The sequence below is a fragment of the Brachyistius frenatus genome, unplaced genomic scaffold (genome assembly GCF_029030835.1).
Source record: "Brachyistius frenatus isolate BFR_SWC_R1_liver_20210118 unplaced genomic scaffold, ASM2903083v1 Contig_23, whole genome shotgun sequence".
Classification (NCBI taxonomy): Eukaryota; Metazoa; Chordata; class Actinopteri; family Embiotocidae; genus Brachyistius; species Brachyistius frenatus.
In genome coordinates, this window is record NW_027210622.1 from 2,818,458 (window position 1) to 2,843,506 (window position 25,049).

Below are 25,049 nucleotides of genomic sequence, written 5' to 3' on the forward strand. Positions count from 1 at the left end.
TTGGGTTTTTTTACTCTGATGCAAACCGATATAAAGCCTACAGGGCAACCAAATCCATCGTTGTCAATCAATTTGCAAGAGCAACAGCATCACCTAGTTACCATACAATGCTACTACAACATTGTCCACCCGTCCATTATTTATACCCGCTTTATCCTGAACATGATCACGGGGGGTAGGCTGGAGCCTATCCCAGCACCCTTTTGGGCGAAGGCAGGGTGCACCCTACACAGGTCGCCAGTCCATCAGAGGGCCAACACGTAGAGACAGACGGAAACAAAGAACATTCACGCTCTGTGTTGGGAGCGTGAAGTAAATCTAGTTGATGAAAATGTTTACTTATTTATTTAAACAATGTACATTACAATACAAAAAGTGAACTGGGCAAATATTGTTATGCCAGACATTCAATTGTACAATTTTGCGGGGGTTATAGGTGTGCTGTATGTAAGTATACATATATAAGCATAGGAATAATAATTACAATATTTATAATAGTATATTAAAGTATGAAGTCTTATAAATGTGCAATACTGTGTAACATGCACAGAATATATTATGCAAAATTATAATGTTGCCTAATATGATATGATGTTAAAAAAAATTATCACTAGTTTTATTAATGTTCATAAAAATAGTCAGATGCGAATTAATCCATTGCTATGCTGAAATGATGTTATAATTGTTTTGCATCAGTAAAGATATGAATGTGAATATGACTGTTATGTGGTCCACAACCACTAGAGGGAGGAGGTTTACATGTTCATACTTTTACCATCACCATTGAACTTTCAAAATAAAAGATCCGGTTTAAAGCTTGCTCTGATTTTGTACACAAAAATAGCAATGGATGATTTTTTTTAATAATATTTGCCTACGATAATTCTATCCATATGTTCACGTTGGCGTAGTGATATTGACACCAACACTTTTCTTTTCCAGTGTTACAAATGCAACTTCTTTTTTTTTACTTCCGGGTTATGTATGTGTCGGCAGGAGCTATGACATTGTACCAAACACTACACATAAGTCAGTCTGCCGAGTGATTTACACTTTGTTAATTTACATGCTTTGAAGGCTCAGTGAGCAGTGGCATCGCAGTCAACATGTCATCCACTACTACAAGTTTTACAGAGGAGCAGCAGAGCAGAGCAACGCAGGTAAACACCGATAAACACACACACGTTATCGGAGAGGCTAATCTGTTAGGTAGTGTTACGAAACACAAAATTACTATGTGTCACAAAATAACCTTGAAGATATGCAAAAATGAGACGCAAAACAACCACGAAGGAATAAAATAAATGACCCCAAAGAGAGACGAGCAGAGATGCAAAAGTGACCTAACTGAAGTGTTATAAAATGACGAGATGTAAAATCACCACAATCAGACTAGATGGCTACAAGGAGATGCAAAACTATTCAAATATGACACAAAACCTCCTCAAAGAGACAGAATGGCTTACAAATAGATGCAAACGACCTAAATGAAACCAGAACAGAGATGAAAAAAAAAAAATCACCAGACATACAATAACCACAAAGACATTCAAAATGATCAAAAATAGCCCCAAAACAATCAAGATGAGACATAAAATGTGACACAAAATGAGCAAAGACTTGAAACAACCAAAGTGACTGCAAAAAGATGTTAAACAATCAAAATGTGATAAACAAAAACAAGGATAAATTTGTCTGTTTGTTATTGTTTTGTGTCCCTTTCGGTCTGAGTGTTCTGGTCCGTGGTAAGACTACACGTCTGTGCCCAGGGGCCCTTTGTTTTATAATCTGTCCATGGTGTCCTGCTGTTCTAATCTAATTAGATTGAGGGTGTGACTGTCTGCGTGGATTGCTAAAATATCAAGTGCCAGTTAACTAACAGAATTAAAGTTAAGATAAGGTATGTGTGTGTGTCTGTGTGTGTGTTAATCTGCAGGCGCAGGTGAATATGGACTACATCCCCACAGAAGACGAGAGGAGGGTGTTGAGAGAGTGCAACCAGGAGAGCTTTTTTTATAGGTGTAAGTTTCTGTTTTACACATGCAGCTCATATTAATATTTAATGTTAAATCCAAAGCTGAAGGGTGAAATTATGTTTTTGGTTTTTTTTTTTTGTTTTTTTTAAAGAATCCTTTCGTTTTAACCTCAACACGAATATGCTTTCTTCACAGCGGTGCCTTTCTCTGTGGTCACCATGGCTATCACTCAAGCCCTAGTTACGCGAGGTATTACTATGCACAACATAGGAATCAAGAAAATATCTGAGATATGATTGTAGAAAAATATTGACAAAAATGTGTTTACATTTTTAGGGACTTTGTCTGCATCTCCAAGATTTGGATCTCTACCCAAAGTGGCCTGTAAGTTCATGAATGTTAAATCTGAGGGATAACGCAAGCAGTTTCTTCATATTAAAAAGACCTCTTGGTAAAATTTACAAACTGCAGCATCTAAATGAAATCCTTTACGAACAACAACAACCTCTCAAACCATTTCAGTAAAACTTGAGTCGGATGTTTTCCTTTTATATTAAAACTTATTCCGATGTTATCAGGAATTATATGATATGACGAATGCCTGCTGCAGTATTAAAATAAGAATTACACTGTATATGAAAAATTGCTTTTATGGCTAAATTTGTCTTTAGTAAATATTTGCCATTTGATGGGTAATGATTTTTTTTTTAATGGGTATGTGACCTTACAGTTGCTGGCTTCTGTGGCTACATGGCTGGGAAATTGTCATACATGAAAACGTGCCAGGAGAAGTTCAGGAGGCTGGAGAACTCCCCACTGGGAGAGATCCTCAGACAGAGGACAGGAATGTCTCCACAATAGTGAGTGATACAGTACACACACGAGAAATTACCCTCACTGAAGGCTGTGTTTACTGTAGTTGCAGCATTTTGGATTACTATCCTTTCTCCATCTGTCAGCAGTATTCTCTTCACCACTTGTTTGTGTCTCTCTTCCCAGTTCCAAGGGTCCTCAGTCAGAGATGACTGACCCAGACACTCAGTCATTCGAAACTATGTTCCAGGCAGCAGAAGCCCTGAGCCAAATGCCCCCTCCCACCAGAAATAATGGATTCGGCTATAATCAGGAGTCACCTGTGCAAATGGGCAAAACAGATGACTTCAGCGCTCAAGGTACTACAGAGGGCTTAACAAGCTATTCATAAACATTAGTTCCCGTTACACAGGCTGTTCAAGGTGGGAATATTGCACCATTATTTCCAACTTTGAACTTATATTATTTATTAGAAGCTTAGTTGTTAGTCGCTATGAAGCTTTCAAATTGCAAGTCCTGAAGCAAAGATGGAGATGTTACAATTGGCCAAAATATGTTTTGGTTATGTTTGAAGTCGGTAACAATAGCTAATATTGTTCCACTCATGCTGAGCATTACTGTTCCAAGCCAAACAATAAATGTTACTTTTGGTGCACTGTTGCAAAAAGTAAACATTGTATAATGGACATCTTGGGGTGCAAATTAGTCACAACATTATTATTTCTAAGGGTGACAGAATGAGCCCATTTTGGTTTCCTAACATTTCACTGAAACTGTCGTGTAGACATAACCCTCTTTGTCCCTTTTCCTTGTCCCATCACCTTCAGCCCAGGCATATGTGGAAGAGGAGGAGCCCAGGAGGAAACCCATCCTCTATGAGGACCTGAGGCTCAAAAACAGAGAGAACTATGAGGTCACCCTCACTCAGAAGGCTGACACAATGCTCAAAACGGCACCAGAAAAGGAGCTAGTGAGACCTAACAAAGAGGGTAAGCTGCTCCTGCAGAGATGTGGGTAACACATGGTGGGAAAGGGGAATGTAAAGAGGGGGATACTCAACTACATCGTCTATAAATTAACCTGTGAAAGACTTGCTTAATTTTTTTCTCCTTCTCACTGTTTTCTTGCAGTGAAGAAGAACATATATGGAGACAACTGGGACGAATGAGTCCTTTTCTGAATGGAAGATGTGATCTGTAGTCTGGCGTCACTGATGCTGCAGTAAGCAGGCATCTCAGTGGCCACTTTTCATGAAGTTGTGTGAGTTTCTGATTAATGTATTTGCAAGTGTCAATAAAACCAAATGGCTTGAGCACTAAAGTTTTTGTGATTTGATGCTAATTTGTAAATGTCTGCATTTGTATAGCACTTTATCAGTCTCAAAGCACTTTTACCATTCGCAAGGGGTTTGCCATCAGGATTACATTCACCAATTCACTTTATACATACTTTTTTTTACTTATTGATTAGTGAAAATATACAGAAGCATATGCTGCCATGACAGAAAAAGAAAAATGGATCAATATAACATAACGTGAAATATTTATTGTTATACCAAGTTTTTTCACCTTAAAATAAAATATTGAACTTGCTATAACAAGATAGTTTCACATTATTAGAACAAACAAATGTATCAGGTTATTACCATAAACTTATCTTGTTCCAACATGAAATGTCTCATGTTTTAACATGAGAAGTCGGTGTCCAGTAGAGCTTTATTCCTCAGTTTATCACTTATCAGCAACGTTTTATTCAGTCATGGTTTTCACGTCATGACAATTCAAGTGATATTGTAACACTTTATGTAAAAAAAACAATATATTGTCAAAAGAGTTTCTTGTTAAAACATAAAAAGGTTGTATGTCGTAATGTAATACTATCTTTTTACAAAAAAATATTTTTCACATAATAAAGTGATACTGATCCATTTTTTTCCTTTTTCTGCTTTTTCCTTGACAAAAAAGTAAAATGTTATATTGTATATTTACAAAAGTCACCCACAATATTTAAACATTCATAGAAACATAATTTAAGTATACAAGCAGGCAGAGAATTCACGAATTTGACATCATATATGACACAACCCAATGATCAGTTGCTGCACAAGCCCAAAAATGTTTAACAGTGAAAAAAAGAGAGGTATTGACGGAATAAGGCTCATCTTCATCGTTGCAATGTTGTAAAGAAATCACATAAATAATCACAACTGTTGTTGTCCGTGACTATGACCGTGATTGTGGTTGCAGCTGTGTCCATAACTCTGCGCTGAAAAATGTCCATGGCTTAGCCCAAAGCTGTGTGCTGAGTCATGTCCATGAAGATTGAGCGGTGCCGTGTGGCAGGACACAGCACTGGTCGAGTGAGGCCAGCCTTCGTACGTCATGGACGCAATGGGAGCAGAGTTAACGCTGGACAACGGAGCATAGGCCTGGACCGGGTAAGACCCAGGAGTAGGATTGATTTGTGGAAGCAGGGTCTTCCTCCTGTCCTCTGTGGAAGCAGGGACAAACATAACACAGCTGAGGCCCCTTAACAACCTGAAAGGCATCATCTTCTCCAAAAGTGCAGCGCTGGCCTCAGACATGTTCAGAAGAGAGAACCATCCTTTACCATACATCCACCCAATCAGGATGCCTATGATGTTGCAGGGCAGCACACTGTGAGGGATGAGGGCAGTAGTGAACATGAGGAACACCCAGGGGAGGGCCATGGTCGGGAAACTGACTCCACACAGAAAACCTTTGGTCATCTTTGTGTGCATGGTAGTTAGAGCCACACAGGCCAGGGTCACGGGAACCAACCCCTCGGTGTGGCCCTGGATGCTGTCATCCTGCAGGAGATCAATGAAACTGTAAAACAAGCCCGTGGTGGAGGAGAGCAGGAGGAACAGGAACAGGAACCGGACCGTCCCGACACCTTTCTCCAGGCTGCCACTGAGAAACACCAGGGCTGCGATGTTCAGCAACAACTGAGCAAACGTTTTGTGGTAAAAGGGATACATAAAAAGCCTGTGGAGGTGTCCGTTTTGAAAAACACTTGCACCGACGCTGAAGACGCCTTGCGTTAAGCTGAAATATGTTTGAATACCAAACAAAACGCACGACAGAAGGACCACTGTGAAAATCCCGCTGGTGAGAACAGGAACGACATCTTTGACAGCTTTTAAGGTCATCTTAAAGTACTCCGTCAGTATCATTGTGTATTTAAGACTTCCACGGCTAAAAGGCTGAAGTAAAAGTTTACCAAAGTGACTGATCAGTGTCCCGAACAGGAAGTACTGCCATTTCCAGATTCCTTTGCGCCGATGGCTGCTGCAATTGGTGATGGATAACTAAGCTTTTTACATTTAGCTATCCGGTATTTTTGATGGAAACATTTCACAAGACTTCCTGTTCAATCGTTTCTTCTGGCAGAATGAGGCGGGCAGGTTAGCTTGAGAGCTTAAAAAAATAAAATACTTCTCGTTACAACTTTCAAAATAAAATCTTTTGACGCAAAGTAGCACATTCATTAAGAGAAATCTCTGTTTAACCGCGTGCATCAGTCAAAATATTTATTTATCTAAGATTTATGTGAGTCCGAACTGTAAAATTCAGATATCCATAGTATGTATGTCCAAGAGTAAGACTAAATCTGAGTTTTACCAACGATGATCAATGACGTGTTTTGAAGGAGAATTTGCTCAACTTCCGGTTTCGCTACGACTACTGATACTACTACAAAAAAATTATAGTTTATTTCAAAGTGATGCTGTCACTATTCTCACTGGGGTAGCTTTACAAAACACCACATTTGGGAAAAACAATTTAACTTTGCCTTATAAGTACTGGTTGAATTGGAGAAGTCTCTAAAATCATTTACATATTTTATCCTGCATATCAGTTTCTCACCAAACTGAAAACGAATATATAAATTCTCATTGTACTCCCTGATACACCTATTAACTGCACCCACGCTAGGGAAGGACGTAGGTAGACTTATAATTGATAATATCGGTTTTCATTTCCAATTTATGCCAAGATAATGTTATGTTTGGTTTCGATAAATCTAATGGCAATAACGTTTATATATAATAGGTGAATACAAAAATTAACCTCATCATACTATTAGCAAAATTTCACTAATCCAAATTCCAAGTCAATATTGATTGTATTTTAAAATGAAACCAAGCATTACATGAAAATCACTCTCATGCACTCTCCTCCCAAGATTAAAAGACTATTAAGAGTTTGGGCGCGTCATTTAACATATGAATGAATGAATATTGTCCTCTGACCATTTATAGTCTCCTGGCAGTCGGCTCGGTTTATCTTGTGACTGATTGTTACTTAATTATTTTCTGTATTCACTTTTTGTACCATAAAGATTGAAAGAAAAAAAAAAAAAAAAAAAAGGTTTGTTCGATTTGTTTTTTCATTCCATTTAAACAGTTTCCGTTTTCACAGGACGAGTGTAGAAAAGTGCGCAACATGTAGTATAAAGCACGTTTAAAACAAACAAACAAACAAACAAACAAACAAAAAGACAAATTCTGCATGTTGGAAAGTAATTCTTTTCTAAATGGAGTATTTCTAATATTGACGTCAGCACGCCCGTCCCCCTTCCGGTGTCGTACGTTTTACTGCGGCGGATGTTGATGTTTTGTTTCGCAGCTCGCTGGACGATGTGAACTGTATCGTCTCCGGGACTTCTTGATATTCCTTGTGGTCGTTTTTTTTTAATTATTTTTTCCTGATTCGTTTCGTGCCCCCCCCCCCCCTTTTTTTTTTTTTTTTTTTTTTTGTCTTTCTCCTCCCTCCGTAAGGTTTCACTGTTCGTCGGCATCGTGTCTCTCTCGGGAAGCGCGAGGCCGAGTCGTGCGATGATGGAGGACTTTGACGAAATCTACGAAGAGGAGGAGGAGGAAGAGGAGGAGGACGAGGACAGGGCCGCGGAGGAACAGCTCCTCAAGTACGCCCCGGACCCGGTGGTAGTGCGAGGGTCCGGCCACGTCACTGTGTAAGCGACCGGCGAGGCTCACGGGGAGCGTAACGAGGGGTTAACCGTGGCCGCGAAATGACCCGCAGCCCCGCAGCGGGCTCCGGCGGAGATTGGCTGCTAACTCGGTTTAGCCTCTGGTGGTTTAGCGTAGCCAGCTAGCCGCTAACTTAGCAGCGAGCTAACTCGGGTGAACAAGCGAGGGCTGTTCTGATTAGATTTGGCTTTTTCGTTTTTAGCTGGCCTGATGTGAATGTACACTTTCTGCATCGACCACTTTATTGCGTGATGCTGTTATTTTAGCTCGTGTCACGTCAAGACAGCGTGTCAGGAATACTTGTTTCACTTTGCCGGAACTAGAACACTTTGACTCCTCGAGCTGCTTCTGTACCCAGTAGGTCAACATATCACATCGAGGGGATGCGGGTCATTTGATATCCTTACCAGCGAATTACATGTATTAATTAATTTGACCATCTCTTTTTAGTAATAACTTGTACTTTAAAAATTGACAATTGCATCGACATTCTTCTATTTCAAGCGTAATGTCATCATAAATGATGGCAGCAGTCAGAAGTTCCTGGTTGTCGTTTCCAATCGTAGGAGCACCCAGAGAGTTTAGCTGCAAACCGAAAGCAGTGTCTTAACTATATATTGTGGGTTCATCTGTTGCAACCGTACAGGAAAATAACATGTATTCGGATCACCACTCTTTTACACAATTAAGTACTACAATATTCGTCGGTGCTCTTTTAAACAATCCAGTTCAAAGTTGGCATCTTTATTGGCATGAAAAATAATGTTACAAGCCTAAATATTTAGACATATACACAATAAGTTTACGATTCATTTAATCAAGCCATCTTTAAAAAAAAAGGCAGCTTCTGTGTAATATACTCCGTTTGATTAAGGACTAAAGCACACAGATATTATATTTGGGTTTGGGTGTCCTAACACAACTGCGCATCATCTTTGACATCCGTTAAATAGTTCTGATGAAATATTAAATGGTTTCTATTTTGATGTTATCGTAACAGCATGTCTTTGTTATGGGGCTCTGGCAAAAGTGATGGTACTGCTTAAAAGGTCTGTCTCGGTACATAGTAGGTGTAAACAATGTTATTTTAACTCGGATAGCTGCTGGGCGCTGTAGTTTTATATTTGACTGAATGCAATGTTTGTTTCTCTTCACCCTGCAGGTTTGGGCTTAGTAACAAATTCGAGTCAGAATTTCCTTCAGCACTAACAGGAAAGGTAAGTGTGTTGTAATTATTTTGCAAGTTAACAATGACACTGGCACATTTGCTTTACAACAAGATTTACATTTCAACAAATACTGGTTAAGTACCACAGTTTAAAATAGTTTAAATCCTCTGGAGGGCCCATTGTTGTCCTTTCTCCATTCGTCATCTGCTCACCAATACAAAACAAAAATTAAATATCTACGGCTGTGTAAAATTCTGAAAAACATAAACCGGACACCTAAGAATATTTAAACTGTCACTATGAGATTTGAAAAGTTCAGAAACTGTTTCTATTGCGTGCAAATGGTGTGCAGCACTATGATGTACATGGAGCAGAGAGAAGCTCTATAACTTGGTGAATAAGTATTCCCAGTTTTGTTGCTTGATCAACATCAAAAGCTGAGTTGCACACATTTTTGTGATGACTGGTCCCGGTTCATGTGGGGTTTCTCCCAGAGCGCACAGCAAAGTTTATGTCACAGGGATCCAAATCTGAATTTCACTCGAAACACCTGAACCGGCTCATTATTGCTGTAGATTTGAGAAAATATTTAAGGGTCCCAGGTGTAGATTTCACCAGTTTGACCCAAAAATGTGTGCGCTCTCTGCTCGAGTCAATGGTAAACTTGCTGATGCGCTGTGTCCACTGCTCACGTACAACCTGCGCAACTCGGGTGCTCTTTTTTAAAGAAGCAACATAACTTAGAAATTGTATTCACAAAGTTCATAGCTTCCTCCTGCGGCACATAATGTTGCTGCACCGCGTTCGCGCACAACACGAGCAGTCTCAGAACCTTCGATCCGCCCTCGTGTAATCGCTGTTCTATCAACACGTAGGTGGCGCCGGAGGAATTTAAAGCCAGTATCAACCGTGTAAACAGCTGCCTGAGGAAGACGCTGCCAGTGAATGTGCGGTGGCTCCTGTGTGGCTGCCTCTGCTGCTGTTGCACATTGGGCTTCAGTTTGTGGCCTGTCATCTGCCTCAGCAAGAGGGTGAGATACCCGTCCGCACTGTCCCTCACCAATATGCAAACACGTCAAATTCTGTTGCATCCTGCAGCCACATCAGTAAATCCAAATCGACAAAGAATTCAGCGGTAGGTTAATGTGTGATGTCGCGTTTGCTTTCCAGACAAGAAGATCGATAGAGAAACTGTTGGAGTGGGAGAACAGCAGACTTTATCACAAGGTGAGGAGTGAGGGCATGAATGGATAAGTGTAGGTTGATAGTGAACTTTTAAGACGTGTTATAAAAATTCTCTGATCGCTATTGCGCTCTATTTTGTAGTTGTGTTTGCATTGGAGACTAAGCAAAAGGAAGTGCGAAACCAACAACATGATGGAATACGTAAGTAGTTGTTGTGATTCATTTTTAAGCTCTGTACCGGTTTGTTCTTTGCGAGGAGCATTGTAGCAAAAGTATCTACCGCTTAAAAAGGTGTGTGGCACTAAATACTGCTTGCACCTTCATCCCTGACCCAGCACTAAGAGCTTGTTCTCTTATCACCCTGCAGGTCATCCTAATAGAATTTCTACCCAAGATCCCCATCTTCAGACCAGACTAACCCGACCGCAGCTGATCTGAAACCTCCACTGCTGCCCAGCTCTGTCACAGACCACAATGGCTGTAAAGCTCCTGAATAACTACCCTTTCTGAAATACTCCAGTATTTGTGTTTACATTGATCTTTGCTCTTTTTTTTCTCTTTGACCTGCTCCCCCATTAAATACCCTATCTTACGGCCTTGTTTACAAATCCAGATGCCCCACACTTGTTTTTGGAGTGAATTCACCTTTAAATCATGACCTATTGGGCAAACTGGCACACTGTCGTAGCCCCTGCTAACTGGCCCCGGCCTAAGGGTTGCCAGAGGAGAACCAGCCGGCGGGCATTGCTATGGGTTTTGGAACTGGAGCAGGAGACGGGACTCTTTAATTGAGACCTGTGAGCCACAACTGGAATTTTGTCACTTCTTTGTTCCCTAACCTAAGCACATGGCTCAGTCAGACCATGATAAAACAAACACTTTCATGTCACTCTGCCAACATCACCTGCAAAAAAAAAAAAAAAAAAAAAGAAATACACCCCAGTGCTTTTTTAACAGCTGGTTTGGTGCTCTAGATCCTTTCTAGAGGCTGTTGAGGCAACATGACCTGGAACTCCAAAGGAGCCTTCATCCAAATCGACGTTGTAGCGGACGGACTCGTCTTAACAGGAACATGTTGGGCCAGTGGCCAAACAGCTGAACTGCGTAACGTCACTCTCCGACTACCAGACTTCTTCTCGCTTCCTTTCATGTCTCTGCACACTTCACTGTGCATCACCCTAACCGAGTGACAATCACACACTCTGACTGTACTGTCCATAGTATGAATGGGTCTTTATGCTACACAGTTTACCTGGAACAGTTTGTTCTCTATGTGCGTCCGGGTGACGGACCGGCTGCCTAGCAACTGCCTCCAAGTCGCCGTGGAACAAGTGGAAAGACGGCCACTGATGATGAACAGAAAAAAATATATATATATATATTTTTTTTTAGTATCTGAAGATTTGTTTACTGTTATTTTGAAAGAGACGGAGGATGCTTACTTAACTATGTGTGTCAAACAGAAATGTAAGCAAAAAAACAAAACAAAAATGGACAAATCATACATGAAGAGAGAACTCTGTTAAGCAGGGTTCTTCCTTTGAAGTATTTCTTTGCCATAATGAATCTGTTGTTTTTTTGTTGTAACTTGTAAGCGTGTGAATGTGCATATAATATGTGCATTTGTGAAATAGGCGTCTTTTCTTTCTTTTTTTTTTTTGTTTTTTGCAAATGAATGCCATGGTTGTTTTCTTTTCTCCGTAGTCATGTGTCGACACTAAAGCACACAATCGCTTTGTCCTTAACACCTTTACATGGCCTGTCCTACTTCTCTGCTGACCTTGGCTTTACTCATGTTAGTGTTAAAGTGAAAAGCGGGGACGCACATCAGAAAGTTCCTCTGTTTTAGATCTTAGGCTTAAAAGCCAGCGGTTAGGTCCTCTTTGTCAGGCGACTTGTGCTGCCAGGGTTCTGTATCATGGAGCAGGATTACTAAAGTTAGCTTTAAGTAGAACCAGGCTGCTCCCAAACCAGGAACATGGACCTGAAGTTGCACTGATCGATGTTTTTTTATATTAACAAAAAGAGTTATGACTGTGTAATGTGGAGAAAAAAAAGGTTATTAGTAACGGATGAGTCTACGGAGAATTATCACCCCCACTCTGTGTCTTTCAGCACATTGGTGTCTTTCAGCTCATTGTTTTGATGTTTTGGTTTACTGTCTATGTTTGCTGTCACTGTTTCCAGCAGCAGGCAGCTGAACACACTGTATGCTTCCTGCACAGCACCAAACAGCAGACACGGTTAGCAACTTGTTACAGAACACAGCAGCATTTAGCAGCTAACGGTGTACACCTTTCCATCAAAAGTGTGGAAACGAGTAACGAATCTGAGAGGAAAGCAATTGTTGGACATGGCAAAAAAAAAAAAAAAAAAAAACAAGTTTGCAATACCACATTCATACAATGGTAACACATTGATTCATGTAGGCTTAAGTGAAAAAAAAAAAAAAAAAGTTGTTCTAGGCTCAGATAAATTCAATTATCTATCTACTAGCTAAAAATCCTGCTTCATGATAAAGGTTACTATTTTTACAACCGTTACCACCAAGTTATAGATCATAACATGAAGCACATTTCATCTTGATTAAAATTTGCCAGCAAGTAGAAGAAAAGGTAAATGGAAAAAGAAGTACATTTTTGATTACGGTATATATTAAGCTTTTCCCACTCTGCATACCTTTGTAAAAAAAAATATCCTGATAGGAAGACTACGAGATTAAACAAATTTGAATAAAGCCACTTAGGTTTAGGTCACGCAGCTCTGCTGATTGTATTGGTCGCACTCAGGGGATTATACTCGATAAACAACTAAATGTAGCATTGCAAAATCTCACTGTCAGGTATGTTCCAAAGTTGCACCAGGGTGTCAAGTTAAAGTCCACAGATCACACGTTACCTGAACAATTGTAAAGTAATGCGTTCGGAGTTTGTTTGGAAAATGAAAAATATCCTGAACTAAAAAACAACAATGTTTCTGTGGTCTTCCTGTTCAGATAGAGAAGGAAGCAAACGCGCCGCGGACCCACAAAGACAGACGTAGTGTTAGTTAATTGGTTCAAAAATCCAAATTCACTTGATTACTGCTGGTTTGCCTTTTGGTTCATCTATCACTTTTCTATATTTTGGACTATGGTCTATTCTGTGTAAATCAAGGCATAAGGCCATATGCATATATTTGTGGTGTGTGTGTGTGTGTGTGTGTGTATGTGCACGGTGTATGCAGATGCACATGTTCTTCATAGATCTGACTGTGATTGAATCCTGCACAGAAAAAATTGTCCTTTTTATATAATCTTGAGTGTTGTGTGTGTGTGTGTGTGTGTGAGAGAGAGGAGAGAGAGAGAGAGATAAGTACATAACTCATGAGCAGATGTATGTACAGTAATAAACTACCAATAAACAAGGCTATGGGCATCCTCTTCTTCAACTCAATGATTTCTGATTTAAATATAAGTGAAGTTTTCTTTTTCGGCGTCGTAAAGTGATTGAAGATTCACGCTGTGACCCTGTGATTTAAAGTACTTTACAACGAAGGCAACTAGACTCACTCTCCACTCTACTTGATATTGGACAACTCCTTCCATGAGAGTCAAGTGCTGGACACAAAGTTCAGATCTATTTGTGCAGGTACATGGTCAGTACAAATATTTGAACAGCCTTATTTTACACGATAACAAATTGACCATCTCACCTGGTTAAATGGGGCTGTTTTCTACGGTCATCTTTTTTTACTGCCAGTACCGGCTCTACTCGACTCCACTTGTTTTTGATACAAAATCCTTTTCCGGATTTCATTTTCCACTTCAAATAGTTACCTGTCAATGTGGTTTCTTTACTATAGCAATGCAGAATGAAAGTACCATGACATTATCTTCAACGCGTCAAACACACTAGCAAACTAGTAACACCAGGCTACCAACCACCTCCTCGATTGATCGCCATGTGGTTTTATGGGTTGCAATTAGTTGAGTTGTCCTGTTGAAAACACAATGGCAGCCACAACTGTAGCTTGCCTACAGTTAACTGTTGAGGGTTTGTGCAGGATGTTACAAGTTGTACATGCTGCGACGCAGAGATGAAATGATTCTCTGACAAATCTTACATCACCTTTTAGAATCACCTCAGCTTGCTTGATAACCTCAGCGGAGACGATACCAAAAGTAGTAACAGGTACTATCCACAACTTTTGCTCAAAGGAAAACCAAAAAAAGTGAGTTCAGTTAAGCTGATAAAGGCAGAGGAAAAGAGGCTGAATATGACAGTTAAAAAAAAATGTCACAAGAAGAAACCACATTATTAAGTTACGAGCTGAAAAAAACAACATAATTTTGGGGGGAAAAAAGAACTACTAACCTTATCTCTCTTGGATTTCAAGACATCAGACTCTCAGCTGTTTACAGGAGCTGACTGTCAAGACAAAGACTGAACACATGAACAAACTCCATCATGGTTTACTGATTGTGCCTTTTCAAGTGGGTCATTAAGGGCTCGGCCAACATGACGTTGCCGAGTCCCAACATATTTACTCGTGTTTTAATCTTGTTTAAGATGGGAGAAAGAGAACGTTTCTTTGGACTTCCATTTAGGAAGCTATTAAAGTTTGTACTGTCAAAGTCCTCCATTCAGAATTGTTTGGTTTACATTTTTTATGTCAGTTTCAGTAAATGACCAAATCTAAATGAGTCATGCTGTAGAGCAGTCTCTTTATTTTTAGTGACAAAATTCTAATTACAGACATGAATTACGTGGGCATTTGATTACACTTCTAACAAAGTTAGCGCTGTAGCTTTAATTCAGCAAAAGAACTGGAGATCATGTTGATGAGTGTCTTGATTCCACCATCACTCCTGAAAATCTTCTCCATGAGGTTCCAGTCGTCGGAGCCCAAATTTTTCAGGTGATCAGTGAAATCAATGGTCTTTATTTCTTGTGAGAGAGTCGGATCTGGGCAAAAACCTGGGAGGTAGAAAAATGTGAATTACTTTCAATTTATTCCAGGGAAAATGCAGTTCATGAATGTACAACCTTCTTGACCATAGTTGTGAACAAAATATAGGTTGATTTAACGGAATAAAGTTAAGAGATGATGAACTTCAGGAATCCCTCTTTTCCTGTTTTAGTTCATTTGACAAAATGCTTTTGCTACAGACTGCAATGTATTTTGTTTGTTCTTAGTTACACCATACGATTTTCCTGCAGTTGCTGTATGTAATGAAGACACAATCTACTTTTTATGTTGACTTGTAAAAATGTAAACAATTAATTCTGTTTTCATACACATTAAACACACGCAATAAACATCGCACATTATGAGAAAATGTAAGAACCGTGAAGATCCATAACCTCAGGGGATGTACTGTACGAGAAAAATAACAGTTATGGCTTTAAAGCCTTGCATTCAGATAACACATTTAAAAATGTGCATACCTTTTTCTGGGTCCAGGATAGCAGGTGACGTCAAGTTCAGACACTCTACCTGCTTCTTAAACTCTTCCAGCTCAGCAGCACTCACCTTACTTCTCCTACCTGAAAGACAGAACAAGTGTTAGCGTAGGACCTCTGCAGCACTACTGGGCTTATAAACAGGTTTATTTATGTCACTTCAGAGATTAAAATACGAGGATACGACTGATGCTAGAGGCGTGGCACCAAGGGTGATAGTGTTGGCCATCTAGTGTTTCAGTAGACAGAAATCTTTATTTTCTTAACAAGGCTTTTATTCTGAAACATTTTCAGGAACCAATAGTGACTGAAATTAGACAATAACACTTTTTATGAGCAAGCATGATTATATTGGTGACATTATTAAATCAAAGCGATGGAAATATACATTATTAGCTATTGTTCATATTGTATTTATAATTTATAGGCCTAGGAATACAATACTTGAGTACATGTAACTGAACATTGTACTTAAGCATAATGTTTCATGTAATGTCCACCATTACAGTGAGATGGTAGCAACAACCCTAAGAGATTCTCTCTCTCTATTTTATATATATATATATATGTAGATATACAGTGGGTACGGAAAGTATTCAGACCCCTTTAAATTTTTCACTCTTTGTTTCATTGCAGCCATTTGCTAAAATCAAAAAAGTTCATTTTATTTCTCATTAATGTACACTCAGCACCCCATCTTGACAGAAAAAAACAGAAATGTAGACATTTGTGCAAATTTATTAAAAAAGAAAAACTGAAATATCACATGGTCATAAGTATTCAGACCCTTTGCTGTGACACTCATATTTAACTCACATGCTGTCCATTTCTTCTGATCCTCCTTGAGATGGTTCTACTCCTTCATTGGAGTCCAGCTGTGTTTAATTAAACTGATTGGACTTGATTAGGAAAGGCACACACCTGTCTATATAAGACCTTACAGCTCACAGTGCATGTCAGAGCAAATGAGAATCATGAGGTCGAAGGAACTGTCCAAGGAGCTCAGAGACAGAATTGTGGCAAGGCACAGATCTGGCCAAGGTTACAAAATAATTTCTGCAGCACTCAAGGTTCCTAAGAGCACAGTGGCCTCCATAATCCTTAAATGGAAGAAGTTTGGGACGACCAGAACTCTTCCTAGACCTGGCCGTCCAGCCAAACTGAGCAATCGTGGGAGAAGAGCCTTGGTGAGAGAGGTAAAGAAGAACCCAAAGATCACTGTGGCTGAGCTCCAGAGATGCAGTAGGGAGATGGGAGAAAGTTCCACAAAGTCAACTATCACTGCAGCCCTCCACCAGTCAGGGCTTTATGGCAGAGTGGCCCGACGGAAGCCTCTCCTCAGTGCAAGACATATGAAAGCCCGCATAGCGTTTGCCAAAAAACACATGAAGGACTCCCAGACTATGAGAAATAAGATTCTCTGGTCTGATGAGACCAAGATTGAACTTTTTGGCGTTAATTCTAAGCGGTATGTGTGGAGAAAACCAGGCACTGCTCATCACCTACCCAATACAATCCCAACAGTGAAACATGGTGGTGGCAGCATCATGCTATGGGGGTGTTTTTCAGCTGCAGGGACAGGACGACTGGTTGCAATTGAAGGGAAGATGAATGCGGCCAAGTACAGAGATATCCTGGAAGAAAACCTCTTCCAGAGTGCTCTGGACCTCAGACTGGGCCGAAGGTTCCCCTTCCAACAAGACAATGACCCTAAGCACACAGCTAAAATAACAAAGGAGTGTCTTCGGAACAACTCTGTGACCATTCTTGACTGGCCCAGCCAGAGCCCTGACCTAAACCCAATTGAGCGTCTCTGGAGAGACCTGAAAATGGCTGTCCACCAACGTTCACCATCCAACCTGACGGAACTGGAGGATCTGTAAGGAAGAATGGCAGAGGATCCCCAAATCCAGGTGTGAAAAGCTTGTTGCATCATTCCCAAGAAGACTCATGGCTGTACTAGCTCAAAAGGGTGCTTCTACTCAATACTGAGCAAAGGGTCTGAATACTTATGACCATGTGATATTTCAGTTTTTCTTTTTTAATAAATTTGCACAAATTTCTACATTTGTTTTTTTTCTGTCAAGATGGGGTGCTGAGTGTACATTAATGAGAAATAAAATGAACTTTTTTGATTTTAGCAAATGGCTGCAATGAAACAAAGAGTGAAAAATTTAAAGGGGTCTGAATACTTTCCGTACCCACTGTATGTATAGATATAGATATCTATATAGAGATAGATATATCTCTATCTCTATCTCTATATAGATAGCTGGAATATTTGTTGTGAATTCATGTCATCAGCATGACAGTGTTAGTTCTTACTCAGGATCTGGAGACTTCTGAATGTGCTTCTTCCAATGGTGTTTGTTGAGTAGAAAACAACACAGTCAGGACAGCGGGTATTCAGCATGGTGGCAGAACCATTGAAAGGTTGAACTGACAACACAAACATACATACACTTATCAACATATACAAAAAGGGTTGTTACAAGGCAGGACGCAAAGTCGAAATCTGTTTGTGCTTCAGGTTCCCTCAGTACTACTCACAGGTGGTGAGAGCGTTGTTCTTTATAGTCAGGTTATATGAGAGACTTATGCAGAGGCCAAACCTTTCAAAAGAGAAAATTAAAGAGTGAATCGTCTTTCAACAAACAGCATCACTGGAGACTAGATTTTGGGACCGAAATAACCCAAGTCATCGTTGCTTGGAACAGAACTCACAAATCACCATACAATTCTTAAAATTGGGTTTTAAATTACATTTTCTGAATCTGAAAACTATTGATGGTGTCACTGTCGTCAGCAGCCGTGTTGTTCAACCAGCTGCTGTCCACAAACATCTTCGTCAGCACTTTGCTGCCAGGTATGTCTGTGCTTTCTGCTATGAATATCCATTTCCCCAGCAGCTGAAAGAGACAGTGTTTCTCAGTTGTATAAGAGGACAAACGGTAACATTACTGCACTGTGTAATTTCCGTCAAGCGTGAAAATAAAGCATGCAAACAGAAGAGACGGAGAGAGATGACAGGTGAGGTAGCAGAGTTTCTTACCTGATCTCTTCCTTGGATTTGGAGAGGTTGGGTAAGGCTTTCACAGCTGGTCACAGGAGCCGAGTGTCCAACAGACAGAAGACTGAACACAGCCACAGCAACATGAACAAACTCCATCATGGCTCGCCCGCTGTTTGAGTAGGTAGAAGCCTTAAAGTGCTTTTAAGTTCCACAGCTCTCCTCATTGAATGACAAAGTCCTCAGTTGTTTACTTATGTGTTGCAATATAGCCTTGATTTCTTTTGGCTCAGAATGCTGATGAACATTGCTCTTTCCGCAGGACTCATGTCGAAGTCCTGCATTCAAAACCACATTTCATTAATTTAAAATATTGCATCAGGCCTCACTGATGTCACCGACACTTTGTGTTTCCACGAGTATAATGCGAGGCAGGACATTCAGCTTCCAGGCCCCTCGGCTGTGGAACCAGCTCCCAGTTCGGGTGTGGGAGGCACACCCTCTCTACTTTTAAGATTAGGCTTTAAACTTCCCTTTTTAATAAATCATATCTTTGTAGCTGTCTCAAATGTTTGTGTTTTAATGTGTTTTTTTTATCATCTTATTTGCTTCCCATATGTTCTGTACTTCTAATTGTAAAATACTTCAGGACAATACTGCACGGTGATTTTACAATTCAAATGAAACTGAATTGAATTGATTTTTAATCATTGGAGTCAAAGAATTGAAAGTCCAAACATTTTTGTCAAAGAAAGATGAGAATATCTAAATTAGTTTGACGACAGATTGCATAAAACATAAAAGACACACAATAACATGGCATACTGCTCTGTATATAAAGTAATTCCACAGCACCAACACAAGTACTTCTGCTTCTGTTGCTGTTTTTGTAAAGGGTGTGTTTTTATTGAAGTAAATTTCTAAATACTTCTGGTTTTATTGCTACTGTGAACAGCGAGTTAAACAAGAGGAATCACTGAATGAGCAGTGAGTATGCACCGTGTTTGAATATGGCATTGATGAACATTTTACACTTTTGCTCCACGGGATTTCAAAGGAAATTGTGTACTTTGGATTTCAATATAACCAAAACATTTGATCATAAACATTTTACTGCTCAGGAGTTACTTGAAAATATAGTCAACATTACCTACAATACAAGATACTGGTAAAGTAAAGAGGTAGGATCCAACGCAGCATACCAAAGGTCCAAACGAAAGGAGAGCTTTGCACACGGTACAATGGGACATTGTTTAAAAAAAATAAAAAAAATAAAAAAAAAAATCCAGGTCGGCAAACAAAACCCAGAGAGCAGACAGGATGCATGGGGCGGAATAGAAAACAGACACGGACCAACAACAACAACAACAACAACAAAACATAAAGAAACAAAGAAACAGGCAGGTAGAGGAGCAGAGAGCTGGGAGACATTTGGCTCTGGGAACAAAAGTCAACAGAATAATCTGCTGAGTGGTGGTGAACGAGCCTACTTACTTTACCTGACTTACCTGGCTGACGCTCTTCCCTTCTGTTTGATGCTACTGACGTCACCAGCTGCTGTGCCTCGCGTTGGAAACAATCTGCAGGCTGTTTCTTCAATTACAGAGTGATCATTATTTTTCTATTGTTTCCACAGTGCAGCAAAATCCAGTTTCCAGCGATTAACCAAAACAGAATTTATAGGACAACAAACTTTAGTGCTACAGCGGTCAAAATATTTTTGCTCTTCCGGGGTAAATCACGTGACAATAGTGACCCACCTACTCATACCTGAGTTCTGGATATGAGTAGCCTACGGTGACGCCTAGTGTACACAGTAAATAACAATTAAATTCTGGTTTATTTCAGCAACATATTTATACTGAGGGGTCAATTAGTTGAGTGATGACAGCCAGACTGACAGTGATTTAAATCTGTGTTGTCATTTCTATAATAAATTAATGCTGATGTTTCACTAATGTTGAATAAATAAGATAGCTATTTATATTTCTGAACACCTACTTTTCTCCTTATAGATCTAACATTGGTTTTACTTTGGCCTCGCTCTGATTTGGAGAATATAACATAGGCTATTATATTATGACATATTGGGTTTGATAAATATAATTGTAAATGGTATCACTGAACTTAGTGTTTAATACGGGTTTCAAAGGTCCAGTACAAAACTTTGAAGTCCAACCTTTATAGGATGAGTGGTTACCTCGCTACACACTGTTCACCTGACTGGAAGAGTGTTATTGTTGTCCCTGAATCATGTCTTTAATTTTTAACCACTTACCAGGACACAACTCTGGTATATTAAGGTATCATTGTGTACAAAAAACTATCAAGTTCACTGAGAGGCAAATTGAGGTTATGTACTTTTATTAATGTCAGTGATGCAGACAGATCCTCTCCAAACCTGATGTTAAGTTCTGATTATTCAAATGACAAATTAAATTTAATATAGGTTTTCAGTTGATATCTTGCATGTGTATGTACCTACGTCCATATATCTTCTTTAGGACTATTTATGTAATAAACACAATAAAAAGGGTCTTAAAAATATCTTATAATATTTGTAATATGAAATAGCTCTACCACCATTATAATCTTAATTTTATTACGACGTCCATACTAATTTGTATTAGAAAACTTTTTTAATACAAAAAGGCTTAATCACAATTCAAATTAATTAAAATCTAATTCACAAACATGTCAAAAAAAGCATCAAGAAGCCTCGCAACACGATGTCCCATCTTGGCCTCTAACAAGGAGTTGAGGGCACTTAGGCCCTCAGAGGGTGGGATGTTGTCTGGGCACATTTCTGTGTACATAGACATAAAAAATAAAGATAAACACCATTGTATGACATTACAGAGCTACACACAGCATGGGCTCACGAGTAAATGTGTTCAAATTCTCACCATAGTTTGGGTCTGTCATGATGGGCGCCGACATGCCGAGACATTCTGCTTGTTCCTGCAGCGTTTCCTGGTAAGCAGGTAAGACACTCTTTCTCCTGCCTGGAAATAAAGATGTCAGAGTATGGGACAATCACAGAAGTTTCATTTCAATATGAAGCAACAGAGAGCAGCTGGAGTCACTGACTTCATCTGTGATTCTCACATCTGTTGTTGCTTTGATCTCACATAAAATAGCTCTTTTTTTAAAATATTATTTCATTAGAACAATATTAATTTTATTTATTGTGTTCACTCAGGGTTTTTGGATTAATAAGTGAGTGTTTCTTACTGAACAGAAGAAGGCTGGTAAACGTATCTTTCCCAGAGACAACCCCTTCATAGACAACCAGACAGTCTGAGCAGTCAGTTGGCAGGTACACTTCCTTAAGGTAGAAAGGTTTCTCTGTATACACACACACACACACACACACACACACACACACACACACACACACACACACACACACACACACACACACACACACACACACACACACACACACACACACACACACACACAGAGGAAATAATGTGAATGCAGGTTTACACTCAAAATAATCCCTTTGTGGCTCTTTTTCACTCACCGATCACCATTGTGCTGTTTTCAAAGGTCACATCGTACGTTAAGCTTGAACATGCACCATATCTGTGAAGAAGAACATAAGCGGCATCAGTTTAGGATATCAAGATCGACTATTTCATCAGCAGAATGAAGTAACTAAAGTGGTGCAGACTGTGTTTAACTTTAAATACTTCAAGATGTTATAATCAACATGTTAAATTATCAACAGATCAAATGACGTTATGTATGTGGAGAGTGTTTCTTCTAGTTCTTCCCAGACATTTACCAGGTGACTCCAAAGTCCCTCCAAATGTCCTCATCTATTGATTGACAAGTTGTTTCTATCCCAGACTTATATTGTAACAAGACACAAAATATAGTGATTTGAAAAACCAAATCCTTTTTTATTATTTTTTAAATATATCATTAATTGAATGCTGCATCAGCATTTTTTGCAAACACATCTCATTAACAAGATATTTCCTGTATATAACAAAAAGAAAAGTTCCGTCCTGTTGCATTTAATCATGTTTTTTTCATCTGGTCCAGACTGTAAATCTGATTTGTGAAAATGCTTGAACCATCAGAATTCCTATTTAAAAACTCCTGTGGGAATCGCGTTGGTCTCAAATGTCTTATTTTGGGTTCTGTGGTGTGAGAGTGACAAGAGGGAATTTACATTCTCTGAGTCTGGATGAGGTTGAGGACGTTGCTCTGGGGGGTTGCGGTGATGTTCAGCCACGCACTGGTCATCAGGCGGCCCAGGGAGCGGCTTCCCGGGAGGTCAGAGCTCCCGCCGACGTACAGCCACTTTCCCAACATCTGGAGCACACAGACACACAGTAGACGGTATGACACTCATGGGTCATGGGAAAGTTCTGTGATGTTTGAGATATTAAATATGATGCCACATAGAAAATTAGTAAAGCTTTGTTTTACAGGTCTTTGGTTTTAGATATTATCTGTAAATTTTCCCTAATGATTTAGATTAAATTATCCAGAAATAACTTTGTATTTTAATTACTGGGAAGATAAAGGTTCTGATAAGTACATAATTGAATAAATCCAACTGATTGCTGTGGCACTGTGTCTAATCCGTCTTTTCATCAGTGCACAGCACGTCAGCTCAACATGCAAAAATCTGAAACAAACAAAGAACAATGATTAAGAAATGTTTACTCGTGCTTAAACTAAAAAACTTTCAAGGACAGCCCTGCTTTCTCTTTAATTAGAGCCAGATTACATAGTTCTTTCCAGGAAATGTTAATTTTTTTGGAAGTGAAAGGCCTGTGAAAGAAAGGGTTAACTGGGGATTTGCTGGGGCCAAAAAATAGGATCCAAAGAGAGATCACAGAGAAACCATGGCACGAGTACGTGTACAGCATGTATTTTATTTTGAAAAATTACTTTGGAGATTTACTTTAGAGGGGCAACATTTCATTTATAGCTGCAATGACTATGCAATTTATCAATTAGTTGACTCACAGAAAAGTATTTGTCAACTATTTGGATAATTGATTAATCATTGAGTAATATTTCTTTATTTAAAAAATGCAAAATTTTTCAAATTGCAGCTTCGTAAATGTGAATGATTTCTGTTTCATTTATTTCTCCATTATAATAAACTGAATACCTTTTAGTTGTAACAGTTGGTTAGGTCAAAACAAGACATTTGAGGCTGCACCTTGGGCTTTGGGAAACTGGATGACATTTCCCCTCCATTTTAAAGATCAGACAGGGAATCAGTGAAGTGAGAAATTAGTTAGAAACAAGCTTGAACACACTGGATTCTGCTTATGGATTCAAATTTTCCCTCATAGCTTGATCTGTAGCTCTGCCACAGAAGAGTTTTTATGATTCCAGTTTCATATCTAGAATGAATCAAATTGAATTTGATTCAAAACTGAAGACAGTAGATGTTGCTTACCTTTACATGATTAAAGCTCTGATTATGCAAAACAAAATTCAACATGCAACATTCAATTGTATCCGTCGAAGTATTACTTACTTAAACATCATCCTTTCCCGCTGATACACAGCTTTCTGACTTCATTCTTTCTTGCTTTTTATAATCTTTGTTTTAAGTCTGATGATATTCAAAACCCGGAGCAGGATTCTTATGAATCAAAGCAAAACAGTGGAGAACTTACTTGTTCTGTGCTGATGGTTATTGGTTTCAGCAGACTGTCACAGCTGCTCACAGGAGCAGAGTGTCCCAGTGACAGAAGACTCAGCAACACAACAACACGCTTCATCCTGCGGATGGCTCTTTCCTCTTTGTTTCCTCAAACTTTACTTCAGAAGCTCTTGCAAGTGCCTCTCTGTTTGACTGAATTTGTCCCCTCTGGATGCAGCAGATATCCATGTTACTGTGTGGTGACATAACCAAAGTAAACAATCCAGGGGGAAACTTTGACCTGTTTGTGGTATGCTAAACCCGATCCCTGGCATGCTGTTATACAGTATTCATTCTAATATGTTGTCCCTAATCTTTCGGATAATCCTCGCTGATCGGTCACTGACACTCATAAACACCTGCGATCTCCACAAAACAGGTTCACACTCTGCTGTTCGTCACACCTTCATGCTCACATATTGTCAGGTTTTCCCACTTTTCACTGGAAAACAGCAACTTTCAAATGAATCAGAGGCACTTATTTTTTTTAGCACAGAGAACAACACGCTATTAACGGCAGCATCAATAAGTTAGAAAGTATCCAGATCATTCATGATACTTCAGTCAAATTAGTATCACTGCAAAGCAAAAAGTCCCCAGGTCTAAGTCTCACAGAAGTAAAAGTGCATCTCAAGTGTAGTTGTAAGCAGATGTGAGTGTTTATTAAATGCCAACATCTTATGGGCCTCCAGAACTGCAGACTGGTGTATAAAGACATAATGAATGAGAATCCTTCTTTAAAACATGTCCTTATA

The 25,049-nt window shown here is 39.4% G+C and overlaps 5 protein-coding genes across 5 annotated transcripts; 2 read left to right on the top strand and 3 right to left on the bottom strand.

Annotated features, from left to right (window-relative positions):
• The first annotated feature begins 987 nt into the window (after positions 1-987).
• LOC138620291 (OCIA domain-containing protein 1) lies at positions 988-4,109 on the top strand. The gene is made up of 8 exons (XM_069697355.1): positions 988-1,160; positions 1,937-2,021; positions 2,172-2,225; positions 2,313-2,360; positions 2,707-2,836; positions 2,976-3,148; positions 3,617-3,778; positions 3,920-4,109. Exons 1-8 carry the CDS (start codon positions 1,107-1,109, stop codon positions 3,955-3,957), a joined length of 744 nt encoding a protein of 247 aa, XP_069553456.1. The 5' UTR covers positions 988-1,106; the 3' UTR covers positions 3,958-4,109.
• A 96-nt stretch (positions 4,110-4,205) lies between these two features.
• On the bottom strand, positions 4,206-6,185 carry rhbdd2 (rhomboid domain containing 2). The gene has a single exon (XM_069697354.1). It carries the CDS (start codon positions 5,983-5,985, stop codon positions 4,990-4,992), a length of 996 nt encoding a protein of 331 aa, XP_069553455.1. The 5' UTR covers positions 5,986-6,185; the 3' UTR covers positions 4,206-4,989.
• A 1,381-nt stretch (positions 6,186-7,566) lies between these two features.
• chic2 (cysteine-rich hydrophobic domain 2) lies at positions 7,567-13,586 on the top strand. Its single transcript, XM_069697356.1, has 6 exons — positions 7,567-7,787; positions 8,966-9,020; positions 9,848-10,003; positions 10,143-10,199; positions 10,299-10,358; positions 10,525-13,586. Exons 1-6 carry the CDS (start codon positions 7,651-7,653, stop codon positions 10,573-10,575), a joined length of 516 nt encoding a protein of 171 aa, XP_069553457.1. The 5' UTR covers positions 7,567-7,650; the 3' UTR covers positions 10,576-13,586.
• Positions 13,587-14,845: 1,259 nt separating this feature from the next.
• On the bottom strand, positions 14,846-18,829 carry LOC138620293 (uncharacterized). The gene is made up of 6 exons (XM_069697357.1): positions 18,654-18,829; positions 18,365-18,510; positions 18,152-18,213; positions 17,927-18,040; positions 15,587-15,685; positions 14,846-15,115 (listed from the first exon to the last, which is right to left on the bottom strand). The coding sequence occupies exons 1-6, from the start codon at positions 18,771-18,773 to the stop codon at positions 14,934-14,936; spliced, it is 723 nt and encodes a 240-aa protein (XP_069553458.1). The 5' UTR covers positions 18,774-18,829; the 3' UTR covers positions 14,846-14,933.
• Positions 18,830-20,958: 2,129 nt separating this feature from the next.
• On the bottom strand, positions 20,959-24,471 carry LOC138620294 (uncharacterized). Its single transcript, XM_069697358.1, has 6 exons — positions 24,269-24,471; positions 22,798-22,940; positions 22,141-22,202; positions 21,846-21,959; positions 21,518-21,616; positions 20,959-21,417 (listed from the first exon to the last, which is right to left on the bottom strand). The coding sequence occupies exons 1-6, from the start codon at positions 24,371-24,373 to the stop codon at positions 21,293-21,295; spliced, it is 648 nt and encodes a 215-aa protein (XP_069553459.1). The 5' UTR covers positions 24,374-24,471; the 3' UTR covers positions 20,959-21,292.
• Between the last annotated feature and the right edge of the window lie 578 nt (positions 24,472-25,049).

What these genes read in the sequence shown, in the direction of transcription:
- chic2 (XM_069697356.1), top strand. Translation starts at nt 7,651, where the DNA reads ATGATGGAGGACTTTGACGAAATCTACGAAGAGGAGGAGGAGGAAGAG. An exon ending in ACAGCAGACTTTATCACAAG is followed by an intron (nt 10,200 to 10,298) that starts GTGAGGAGTGAG and finishes TCTATTTTGTAG; the next exon opens with TTGTGTTTGCATTGGAGACT. An exon ending in CCAACAACATGATGGAATAC is followed by an intron (nt 10,359 to 10,524) that starts GTAAGTAGTTGT and finishes ATCACCCTGCAG; the next exon opens with GTCATCCTAATAGAATTTCT.
- LOC138620293 (XM_069697357.1), bottom strand. Translation starts at nt 18,773, where the DNA reads ATGATGGAGTTTGTTCATGTTGCTGTGGCTGTGTTCAGTCTTCTGTCT. An exon ending in AGTTTTCAGATTCAGAAAAT is followed by an intron (nt 18,214 to 18,364) that starts GTAATTTAAAAC and finishes CTCTTTTGAAAG; the next exon opens with GTTTGGCCTCTGCATAAGTC. An exon ending in CAGAAGTCTCCAGATCCTGA is followed by an intron (nt 15,686 to 17,926) that starts GTAAGAACTAAC and finishes TCTGTCTTTCAG; the next exon opens with GTAGGAGAAGTAAGGTGAGT.
- rhbdd2 (XM_069697354.1), bottom strand. Translation starts at nt 5,985, where the DNA reads ATGATACTGACGGAGTACTTTAAGATGACCTTAAAAGCTGTCAAAGAT.
- LOC138620294 (XM_069697358.1), bottom strand. Translation starts at nt 24,373, where the DNA reads ATGAAGCGTGTTGTTGTGTTGCTGAGTCTTCTGTCACTGGGACACTCT. An exon ending in AAACAGCACAATGGTGATCG is followed by an intron (nt 21,960 to 22,140) that starts GTGAGTGAAAAA and finishes GTGTGTATACAG; the next exon opens with AGAAACCTTTCTACCTTAAG. An exon ending in CATGACAGACCCAAACTATG is followed by an intron (nt 21,418 to 21,517) that starts GTGAGAATTTGA and finishes CTATGTACACAG; the next exon opens with AAATGTGCCCAGACAACATC.
- LOC138620291 (XM_069697355.1), top strand. Translation starts at nt 1,107, where the DNA reads ATGTCATCCACTACTACAAGTTTTACAGAGGAGCAGCAGAGCAGAGCA. An exon ending in AGCAGAGCAGAGCAACGCAG is followed by an intron (nt 1,161 to 1,936) that starts GTAAACACCGAT and finishes GTTAATCTGCAG; the next exon opens with GCGCAGGTGAATATGGACTA. An exon ending in AGTGAGACCTAACAAAGAGG is followed by an intron (nt 3,779 to 3,919) that starts GTAAGCTGCTCC and finishes GTTTTCTTGCAG; the next exon opens with TGAAGAAGAACATATATGGA.